Here is a 12,107-nt window from a genome sequence, read left to right as displayed (position 1 = left end):
AACTTAAAAAAAGTAAACATTGATTGAGTCTCAGGTCTTGTGTCAGGCAATAATATTTGTTATTTGAAAATTAAAAAAAATTATGCCACCACAAAAAATAGGTATGAATATACCATATTTAAACAATGTAGTTATTATTCAAAAATGAGAGACACTTAATATAGATAATAAAAATCCAACATTCTTATGTAAGTATTGGAAGATAATAAGGTTAAAAAGCACACTAACAACAAATATTGAAATATATGTAATTCTGGCAAACTAAAACCCAGTAAAACCAATGGACAAGAAGTCAATGACAAAATACTAAGCTCAAAGGGCTAGAAAATTATGGAATTATTGAACATACATATACATAGAAAGAAAAATAAATCAGGAAATTTGGCATTTTCAGCATAGAGAAGCGGAGAAACACTGCTTTTATATGTTTGAAAATGCCAAATTTCCTAACAGAAGAAATCACAAAATTTGTGTTCATTTCAAAGAAGACCAGAGGTGCAGATAATCTCAAATAAGTGTATACAATAACACTGTTTTGGACTGTTTTGCCTCTTGATTTTATTTTTAGAACTTCAAGTATTCATGCATTTCTGAAGAGGAGCCATTCTAGAAACATGTCAAAGATCAAAACAGACAACCTGGGTTCCAAAGGATATGCAGGTGGTAGACGAAGATAAAGACATTTTAAATTGACTTTGCTAGCTATATTAATTTGATTTCAAAATCTTTATATAGAAATAACATATGTTTTTTCAGTGTTAAATACAGAAATTCAATTGAAAGACACTAAAAGTAAAGAAAACATAACATCATCACAAAGCAAACTAAGGAAACACTTAGGAATAAGATCTCACTGCCAGTCTTTTACTAGACTGGCAGAAATTCCCATTAAGCCACAAAATGAGATATGTGTATGGGAGGTCAGTTTCTTTATGCATGATCAGGCTCTGCTAGTCGTACACAGAGGGCAACTGTCATCAGCTAAGGAGAGAAAACTGCTGGCTTGCAAACCAAGTAGGGAAAAGATGCCTCATTACAGGCAAATTTAAAATGCTAAGTACAATGCAAATTAAAGGAATAATAAAATATTGAAACCGAATTAGGATTACCTGAATCATCATTCCATTAGTCACTTCACTTCGAATAAGTCTTTTCAAGAATTCTTCTCTACCCTATATATTATCAAATTTAAAAAAGGTTTTATTTATAGAATATCAGAAAATATTATTGAAGACAACTGATAACACAAGCAACATTTTACTTACATTATAATAAAGAATAAGATATTTATTAAAAATTGAGTATTATAAAAAAACAACAGCCAACCAACCAAACATACAACCAAAAAATCCGATGTTATTTGAAACAAAATAAGTGATACAAGACCAAGAAAAAGAATTTCAGTTCAGTTCAGGTTACTTTATAATCCTGAACTAAAAGATCAAAGTAATCAAAAAGGAGAGACTAAACAGTCTTCAATTCCTCTTTTTAAAAACTATCAGTTTGCTTTTAATAATATCTTCCAGAAGGAACACATTCAATTTTGAAAATTGATAGTCTGAAGTTTGTAAAATGTAATCAGATTCTCCATTTGGCCAGAATATTTTTTTTCTTTTTTCTTAAAAAAAAAAAAAAAAATCATTCTTTGGAATTTAGTAGGCAAAAAATGTGTAGAAAAACATTTTTTTTTTCTGTTACTTGGATAGATTTAAACTCTCCATAGTTGTAATTGACATTACCACACAACACCAGAGATGCTGCCTTTTAATTATGCAGTATGGATTACGTAGCTACTGAGAACAGTATTGGGAAAATGAATCCATATTACTGTAGATTTAACACAAGAGATAGACTATGGTCTTAGTAAAGTACTTATTAAACTATCATTGAAAATGTTTAAGAAGAGAGGATGGAGAATGACAAAGAGTTATAGTAGCTGTAAAAACATCTAAATAACTTATTGAACAAATGAATTAACAAATAACAAACAAAGTACTTTTGGTCCCTAGGTTGGGTAATCAAGCTATCAAAGTTTTAGGTTCTTTCAAACTCAAAAATACGTTTTAAAAAAAGTCTCTTCATATAATGAGAAACTCCAGATCCATTAAAATATCATAATCACACAGATTCTTACTCATGAACAGCATGTGAAGGATGGAGAGTGAAACCAGGCCGACAAGGTGTTTCCCTGAGACTTAAAGGAAATAGGGGCAGTGGTAGGAAATGCAGAGGTAAGTGCCTGAATAAGAACTGAAAGAAGAAACCATTTTCAGGAGGATGGCCTGCAACCCAGCCTGTGCCAAACTTTTCAGTTCTAATTGTCGATGGATTGTAAAAGGAATGGAAGTTCAGAAAATTCACCATTTCACACCTCTGACAAAAATGGATTCAACCAAGACTTACCAGTGGATGCTAAATTTGGATAAAAAAATTTTTTTGGAAACAAAGATAATTTCATGTTCTTAACATATCACTCAATTGGGTCAATACTACAACAGGAGAATAAATAAATGTATTAGTCATAACTTTAACCAAATGACCAAACTTACTATCACTAATAATGAGACAAACTTGCACCATGTGCTTTGTGATGTTTCATTGACACAATATGATAACTATGTAATAGTCCTGCCAAAAGTGTTTAACCTGAATTTAACAATGAGAACAAAAAAATAAACCCATTGTGAGAGATGTTCTGGAAAGTAAATGGCTTAGACTCTTCAACAAATGTTAATGCAATAAAAGGCAATTTTCTTTTAATGTAGGAGACTCTAAAGATTAAAAGAGACTCTAGAGTTATGAGATAAATGGAAGACATGGTGCTCAGTTACATATAGAAACCAACTGAATTAGAGAAGTTTGCATGTGGACTGTATATTTGTGCCATTTATCTAATCATTGCCTTTTAGCTTTAAATCCACTCTCTTAACTAATTTGAGATACTAGGGCTGGATATGTAAACTATTTTCTTCTGCCAGCTGGCTTCAAGTGAGGCTTTATCAATAGAGGGCAATGGTGGGGCTTACGAGGCTGCAGCAAGGCCCTTGACAACCTTGTTCTGTTTCCAATGGTTTCCTCCTTCTTCCTGTAGAATTGCTGCCAGCTGGTGTGTGGAAAACCAATGGTGCCTACCCTCCAGGTTCTCTACCCAGAAACTCCATTCAAACTCCATTTAACCTTCATCAAATTCTCTGGCACCTGGCAGATAGCTGCTTAAGGTCATCGACTGAGACACAGCCACGCTCTCTCCAGTAAGACCTTACTCTGCTTTGGAGGAAGGTAGCCTCTTTCACGCTCTTTGGGTACTTATCCCTAAAGGCTGTGGATGCTCCCTATATTTGCTATTCTTGTATTCTTTAGAGGTCAACAGGCTTTCTCTGTAAAAAAAAAAAAAAAAAAAAAAAAAAAGGTAAAAAAATATAGGCTTTGGGGACATAAAGCCTCCATAAAAAATAAGTCAATTCTGGTTTTGGAGAATAAAATATATCAAAAGATCACTTTGAAGAGCTTCAAAGAAGTCAAAGAAAAGGCGGAGCATTCTCAGATGCTGAGAAGAGCCCAGATTGAAACAGTCACCTTTGACCTGCTGCCTGGCTTTAGCAGACAAAAACCAGAAGGTGGCAGCAAAGAGCTATTCTACTGGAAGAGACTTATACTAGGACAAAGAACTGAAGAGCAATGCAACACTTAATGCTATGTGTCCGGAAATCCACTTTCAAAGAGAAAAGAGAAGTAAACACCAAATATAAATAGATATAAGCTCAGAATCAAGGAAGTAGCATCAGTTTGCTTTCCAGTGATTGAGGGGAGTTAAGACAAAAGTTGGAGAACTCAAATTATTATATAAGATTTTAGACCAGGAACAGAGAAAACAAGAACTAAAAATTAAGAGTTATAACGAAAAATTGAGTATTTCTGCAAATAACTGAGCTGTACTGAATCAGTGGGGCACAGCAGCTCTGACTTGCATTCTTAGGGCACTCTTTTGTGGCCAGGAACCTAACAAAAAGTACAGGTAGCAGCCCAAATGGATTCTTTCTAAAAATAAACACAAGGGTGCTTGTGTTTTTACCTTTCTTTCTTTATGAAAATAAATGGGTTTTTTTTGAGAAACATTTTTACATTACAAAAGTAAAATTAAAATAACCTGAATCTCCAAACCCAGGGATGTGCATTGTGACTTTTTGGTGTATGGCTTTTTAGGTCCAGGGATTCAAGTTGTTATCGTTGGTAGAGTCAGCCTAGATAGATAGATAGTCTATCTTTCTCAGCCACTAAAAAAAGCAAAAGCCCCATTTTTAAAAATTTAGAACTGAATGAATTTACAATTTATCCTTGTACTCATATTACACAACAAATCTATTACTGAAAAATTTGTGTTTTTAAAATTTTCCCACTATATGTTAGCTATGTATTTATGATTTCCATAAACACATATTGAGTACCTACTTTGTTCTCAGCACTGGTCTAGGCACTGAGATGCAGTTGTACAAAACAAACAATTCTTGTCCTCCTGGAGTATATTTTCTAGTTGGTATTATGTAACTAATCATAAACATCCTTAACACCCATCTTTGTAGCCTTTGTTCGTCTTTATTATCTGGTGATTTTCTTTAAGTCTTATTTTTAAAAATAATTAACTATAGATTGCAAATGTATTTAGTATTTAAAGTTCTTTACATGGGGCGCCTGGGTGGCTCAGCTGGCTGAACTTCCGACTTCGGATCAAGTCATAATCTTGCCGATTGTGAGTTCGAGCCCCACATCGGGCTCTGTGCTGACAGCTGAGAGCCTGGAGCCTACTTCAGATTCTGTGTCTCCCTCTCTCTCTGCCCTTCCCCCATGCATGCTCTGTCTCTGTCTCTCAAAAATAAACATTAAAAAATAATAAAAATAAAGTCTTTACATATATTGGTTTAATATCTACAAATCAATGTGACACATGACATTAACAAAATGAAAGATAAAAACCATATGATCATCTCAACAGATGCAGAAAAAAAAAAACAATAGAAAAAACCCCAAATCAGTTCATGATTAAAAACTCTCAACAAAGTCGGTTTAGAAGGAACATAACTCAACATAAAAACGCCATACATGACAAACCAATAGCTAACATATTACTCAATGGTGAACAAATGAAAGCTTTTCCTTTAATATCAGGAACAAGACAAGGATGTCCACTCTTACCACTTTTATTCAAAATAGTAATATAAATCTTAGCTGTAGCAAAGAGACAAGAAAAACTAATGAAAAGCATTCAAATTTAAAGAAGTAAAACTGTCACTATTTGCAGATGACATATTAATATATAGAGAGAACCCTAATACTCTACCAAAAAATTATTAGAACTAATAAATGAATTCATTAAAGTTGCAGGATACAAAATAATAGAGAGATATGTTGTATTTTTATACATTAATAATAAAGTAGCAGAAGAAGAAATTAAGAAAATAATCCCATTTAAAATTAAGCAAAAAGAATAAAATACCTAGGAATAAATTTAACCAAGGAAGTGAAAGATCTATAACCTGAAAACTGCATGACACTGATGAAAGAAAGTGAAAACACAAACAAATGAAATCATATACCATGCTCATGACACAGAAAAATTAATATTGTTAAAATATTTAGGCTACCCAAAGTTACTAATCTACAGTTTCAATACAATCCTTATCAAAATATCAACACTGTTTTTCACAGAACTAGAACAAATAATCCTAAATTTGTATGGAATCATAAAAGCACTCAGTAGCCAAAGCAATCTTGACAAAGAACAAAGCTGGAGGTATCATAATCCCAGATTTCAAAACACAACACAATGCTACAGTAATCAAAGCAGTTTGCTACTGGCACAAAAACAGACACATAGATCCGTAGAACAGAATACAGAGTGCAGTGCATAAATAAACCTATGCTTCTATATGGTCAATTAATACCTGACAAAGGAGGCAAGAATATACAATGAGGAAAAGGCAGTCTCCTCAATAAACGGTTGTTGGGAAAAACTGTACAACTACATGCAAAAGAATGAGCCTGAACCACTATCTTACATCAGACACAAAAAATAAACCAAAATGGATTAAAGACCTAAATGTGAGACCTAAAACAATAAAACTCTGAAAGAAAACATAGGAAGTGATCTTCTGTACACCAGTCTTAGCGACATATTTTATAGACGTGTTTCCTCAAGATTCTCACCTTCACTAATCATCAGTGAAATGCAAGTCAAAACCATGAGATGAGACCCCCTACCAGTCAGAATGGTTATTATTAAAAAGATAAGAAATAACAAGTGTTGGCAAGGATATGGAGAAAAGGGAAACCTCATATGCTGTCAGTTAGAATGTGAATTGGTGCAACCACTATGGAAAACAGTATGGAGGTTCCTCGATAAATTAAAAATAGAAATATCATATGATTTATTACTTCTACCCTAACCCTAACCCTAGCCAAATAAAACAAAAACACTAATTCAAAGAGATATATAAGCCCCTATGTTCTCTGAAGCATTATTTACAATAGACAATAAATGGAAGCAACCTCAGTGTCCTTCAATAGATGAAACGGATAAAGACGTGGTATACATATACACAACTGAATATTACTCAGCCATAAAAATGATGAGATCTTGCCATTTGCACCAACATGCGTGGACCTAGAGAACATTATGCTAAGTGAAATAAGTCAGAGAAGGACAAATACCATATGATTTTACTTACATGTATAATTTAAAACAAGCAAGCAAACAGGCAAAAAGAAACAGATGAATAAATATAGGGAACAAATTGATGGCTTCCAAAGTGGACCAGCGGCGGGGGGGGGGGGGGGGAATGTGAGAAACAGGTGAAAGGGATTAAGAGGTACAAACTTCCAGTTGTAAAATAAGTCACATAGATGAAAAGTGCAGCATAGGGAATATAGTTAATCATATTGTAATAATGTTGTATGGTGACAGATGGTAACTACACTTCTTGTGGTCCGCACTGCATAATGTATAGAACTGTTGAATCACTATGTTGTGTATATAATATAATGCACATAATATTGTATGTTGACTAATATAATATTGTATAATGACTATATTTCAATAATAAACATTTTTTATTAAATTTTTTTAATGTTTATTTTTTAGGGAGAGAGACAGAGTGTGAGCAGGGGAGGGGCAGAGAGAGAGGGGGACACAGAATCCGAAGCAGGCTCCAGGCTCTGACCTGTCAGCACACAGCCCGACATGGGGCTCGAACCCACAAACTGTGAGATCATAACCTAAGCTGAAGCTGGAGGCTCAACCGACTGAGCCACCCAGATGCCGCTAACATTTTTTAAAATAGATAAAAAACATTATTTACAGATATTGATAAATTACTTCCCAGAAAGGTTCTACCAACTTACAGAGTACAGGTTATCAGAGTTGCTATATCAATATGTCTTAACACTTATCAAATATTAGTTTTCACATAAGTAAAACTGGGATAACATTTCTTTTCCACAAAATTATTGTGGAAGTACAAGAAGAATTATATATGCATATATAAACTATTATATACATTAAACTATTATACATATATAATAGTTTACCTGAGGCAACATTGGCATCAAGCATTCAAAAAATAGCTATTACTACTTTCAATGTGTTATTTAGAATCTATATATTTATTAGGAAATAGACTCCAGAGTTAAATGTAAGTCAGTTATCAAAGGGTTTAGGAAGCCCCATTTTATGGAATACTCTTTATGTTGTTTATCCCTAATACTTGTGAGAGTATATTATTTGTCAGGCTCCAAGTTAAATGTTTTATATACAATATTATCACACACAGGTATAATACATGTATTATTATACTCATTTACGGGATCACAATATTCTCAATATTCTCAGAATAAAGAACCAGAATTCAAATTAAGAAACATGTGACTCCAAAATCCACACCCTTTCAACAAAATCACATTTCATTTAGAAAAGGGAGGAAAAAATAGAAACAAAAATCACAGATTTATTTTTTTTAGTTTATTTATTTATTCTGAGAGAGAGAGAGCGAGCCAGAGAGGGAGAGAGAGAATCCCAAGCAGGCTCTGTGCAGTCGGCGCAGAGCCCGATCCAGGGCTTGTCCTCGTGAACAGTGAGATCATGACCTGAGCCAAAACCAAGAGTCGGACACAACCGACTGAGCCATCCAGTTGCCCCCAAAATTCATAGATTTAAATGAAAATTCTAAAGAGCCAATATACTACATTTTTTTCTGACAAGGCTCTAAACTAGTAGAATGAGGAAGGAAGTTATGTTCCCAGCAAGGCAAATAAAGTTTTATTTTGTCCTCAACTGTTTTACATCATCAAGAATACTGAGTGTCTAATTCTTTGTTTTTATCATATTTTTAGGTGTATTTACTCCCTCAAATATGTGTTAGAAAAATTAACTCTTCTGAAGCTTGACACAACATTTGAAGAACTTAAATCCTACTATAGCTTCACACGATTTCTGTTTTGTCTGTACCTTCCTTCCTTCTTTTCCCCAGCAAACATTTATCATTAATGTGGACACTCCCAATATTACAGTTAATGGCTTCCTTGACCTTCACGTTGGCAAAGTATTTTATCTCTGAATAGAGTAGGGAAGAATCTTAGTAACTTAAAAACAATGAACCAAAAGTAAAAGAGTACATGATCAAAGTTGTAAATCTGGAACACAGAAAGGAGTAACGAAGAGTGACGGTGCTAGCAATGTATAGTGTAAATGATTCTGAGCTTCTGGACCATTTAAAGCAGAAGGAAACACGAAACATTGAAGACTGCCCAATTATCATTAAGAAAAGGAATATAATTTTATCAAGAAAGTTAATCCTAGTTCTGAATTCTAACATAACTTAAGTGTATAGGTTTTTAACCATCTTGAACAATAGGACTACCTCTTTCATTAATTTAAAAAACCAAGTAGCAGTAGTCAGTTTTGGCCATTACTTTTAGGAACTTTTTTTTTAATTTTTGTAAATGTTTATTTAGTTTTGAAAGAGAGAGAAAGAGAGCAAGTGGGGAAGGTGCAGACAGAGAGGGAGACATGGAATCCAAAGAAGACTCCTGGCTGCAAGCTGTCAGGACAGAGCCTGACACGGAGCTTGAACTCATGAATTGTGAGATCATGACCTGAGCTGAAATTGGATGCTTAACTAACTGAGCCACAGAGGTGCCCCTTACCAAGATTTGTTAAAAGTCCAGGATGTAGTATCAACTCCTAATTCAATAAAAATTATTGTATATAAGTCAAGAGTAATACACTTTAGATTTGACTGATAGGCATAAATCCTCAAGAATCAAAATAAATAAATAATCAGAATGTCCATTTTCTAACCATTTTAAAATACCACCAGTCTCACCTGAAATTGTGATAGAAGCTGTATAGTGTACAAACCAAATTTGGGCTTATTAAATCTATTTTATTCTGTTAATTGAACTGGACATTATCTAAATAGGCCTGAAGTGGTAAAAGTTATGACCCCCAAGAAAGTGTTTTAGAAGGTTTTTTTTTTTTTAATTTTTTTTTAATGTTTTTATTTATTTTTGAAGGAGAGAGAGAGAGCATGAGTGGGGGAGGAGCAGGGAGAGAGGGAGACACAGAATTTGAAGCAGGCTCCAGGCTCTAAGCAGCCAGCACAGAGCCTGATGCGGGGCTTGAACCCACAAACTGTGAGATCATGACCTGAGCCGAAGTCGGACGCTTAACTGACTGAGCCACCCAGGCACCCCAAGAAGGTTTTAATTTTTACTTTACTCAGATGAAGGTCCTTTATAAACTTTGTCTTAGATATTAACAAATAGTATTTGAAGGAAAGGCTAAGATTTTTCTCTAAAGAAGAGTTAAGGGTTGTTATAAATATGTGAAAAAGAATCCAAGCAGTAACATAACCTTCTAAACTATAAAGTTATAGACCAGATGACTGTGGCCTAGAACATTATAAAGACATAACAGAGTGTCTTTTTCTAGGATTAAAAATGATCCCTGAACTGCTAAACAAACTTAAAAAACTAGAAAAACTAGAAATCATACAATGTTTACTGTCAGACCACAATGGAATTAAACTAGAAATCAGTAACAGAAAGTTAATTGGAAAATACCCAAATATGTACACACTAAACAACATATTTCTTAAAAATGTATAGCCAAGGAATAAATCTGAAGAAAAATTTTGAAATAGTTTGAACTAAATAAAAACAAAACACAATTTATCAAAATTTGTGTGATGCAGCAAAAGCATTGCTTAAAAGGAAATTTATAGTACTGAGTGTGTATATTAGAAAAGAAGAAAGATCTAACATCAATAATATAGGTTTAAATCTTAGAAAACTGGAAGGAGAGAAAATTAAATTAAAACTAAGCAGAAGAAGAGAAATAATAAGAATTAGAGCAGAAATCAATGAAATTTAAAACAGAAAATCATAGAAAAAAAAATCAATGAAACTAAAATCTGGTTCTTTCAAAAGACCAATAAAACTTGGTAAGCCTGAAGCCAGGCAAACTAAGAAAAAAAGATAGAGGACACAAATTACTAATATCAGAAATGAAAGCAGTGATGTAACTAGATCTCATGGATATTGAAAGAAAATAAAGGAATACTATGAAAAACTCTATTTTCAAGAATTAGGTAACCTAGATGAAATAGAACAATTTCTTGAAAGACATAATCTGCCAAAACTCATACAAGAAGAAACATATCATCTAAATATGCTGACATCTATAAAGGAAATGGAATTAATAATTAATTACTTTCCAAAACAGAAAGCACAAGGCCCCCATGGGTTCCCCAGTGAATAATTCTACAAACATTTAAGTAATAAATTATACTAAATTTCTACAATCTCTTTCAGAGGATAGAAACAGATGGATACTCCTAACTCATTCTATGAGACAGCATTACTGTAAGACCCTCAATAAGTTAAAATGGGGGGAAGGGATGGGATCTTCCTTGACTTGGTAAAGAATGTTTACAAAAACCTACAGCTAACACAAAAGTTTATGGTGAGAAACGAAAGCTCTCCCACTAGGATCAGGTACAAGGCAAGGATAATCTATCTCAACATTCTTTTTCAATGTTGTACTGGAAGTTCTTGAAAATGCATTGACCAAAATAATGATAATAATAATAATAATAATAATAAGTAAAAAACATACAGATTTGGAAGGAATAAATTTGCTCTTGTTTTCAGATGACATGATTGTACATGTGAAAATCTAAAAGAATTAACAAAAATACTCCTAGAAATAATAAGCAATTATAGAACAGTTGCAAGACACAATGTGAATCCCCAATCTTTAATTGTTTTCCTATATGCCAGTTTATAAGGAGAAAAAGACCCAGCAGAGCCAAAACAATATTGAAAAACAAAAAAAAGCAACAGACATGAACACACTCAACATCAAGATATACTAGAAAGCTATATTATTCAAGACAGTAAAGCACTGGGAAAAGAATAGACAAATAGAAAACTGGAACAAAAAAGAGTCCACAAATAGTCAGCTGTTCTTCCACAAAAAAGCAAAGACAACACAATGGAGCAAAGACAATCTCTTCAATAAATGGTGCTAGAACAAGTGGACATCCACATGCAAAAAGAAACAAAGCTAGATACACTTTACACCTTTCATAAAAATTAACTCACAATGGATCATAAACCTAAAGGTATAACAAAAAAAAACACTAGAAAATAACAAAAAATCTTAGATGTTCTTGGGTATGACAATGACTTATTTTTGTTTTTTAATTTTTATTTTTTTAATTTATATCCAAGTTAGTTAGCATATAGTGCAACAGTGATTTCAAGAGTAGATTCTTTACCCATTTAGCCCATCCCCCCTCCCACAACCCCTCCAGTAACCCTGTTTCTTCTCCATATTTAAGAGTCTCTTAGGTTTTGTCCCCCTCCCTGTTTTTATATTATTTTTGCTTCCCTTCCCTTGTGTTCACCTGTTTTGTCTATTAAAGTCCTCAGATAAGTGAAGTCATATGATTTTTGTCTTTCTCTGACTAATTTCACTTAGCGTAATACCCTTCAGTTTCATCCACATAGTTGCAAATGGCAAGATTTCATTCTTTTTGATTGCCCAGTAATAC

General features: G+C 33.4%; 1 protein-coding gene across 3 annotated transcripts in view; it reads right to left on the bottom strand.

Annotated features, from left to right (window-relative positions):
* Window positions 1–12,107, bottom strand: part of CCDC178 (coiled-coil domain containing 178) — a 436,068-nt gene that overhangs the window by 261,371 nt on the left and 162,590 nt on the right. For all 3 annotated transcript variants that reach the window (XM_049620227.1, XM_049620228.1, XM_049620229.1), the window contains one exon: window positions 1,110–1,172. In XM_049620227.1, the coding sequence (XP_049476184.1) occupies window positions 1,110–1,172 (63 nt within the window). The remainder of the gene's footprint in view (window positions 1–1,109; window positions 1,173–12,107) is intronic.

Source organism: Panthera uncia (genome assembly GCF_023721935.1).
Source record: "Panthera uncia isolate 11264 chromosome D3 unlocalized genomic scaffold, Puncia_PCG_1.0 HiC_scaffold_8, whole genome shotgun sequence".
NCBI lineage: Eukaryota > Metazoa > Chordata > Mammalia > Carnivora > Felidae > Panthera > Panthera uncia.
The sequence above is the reverse complement of the archived record's forward strand: the minus strand, read 5'-3'. Positions and strand labels throughout refer to the sequence as shown.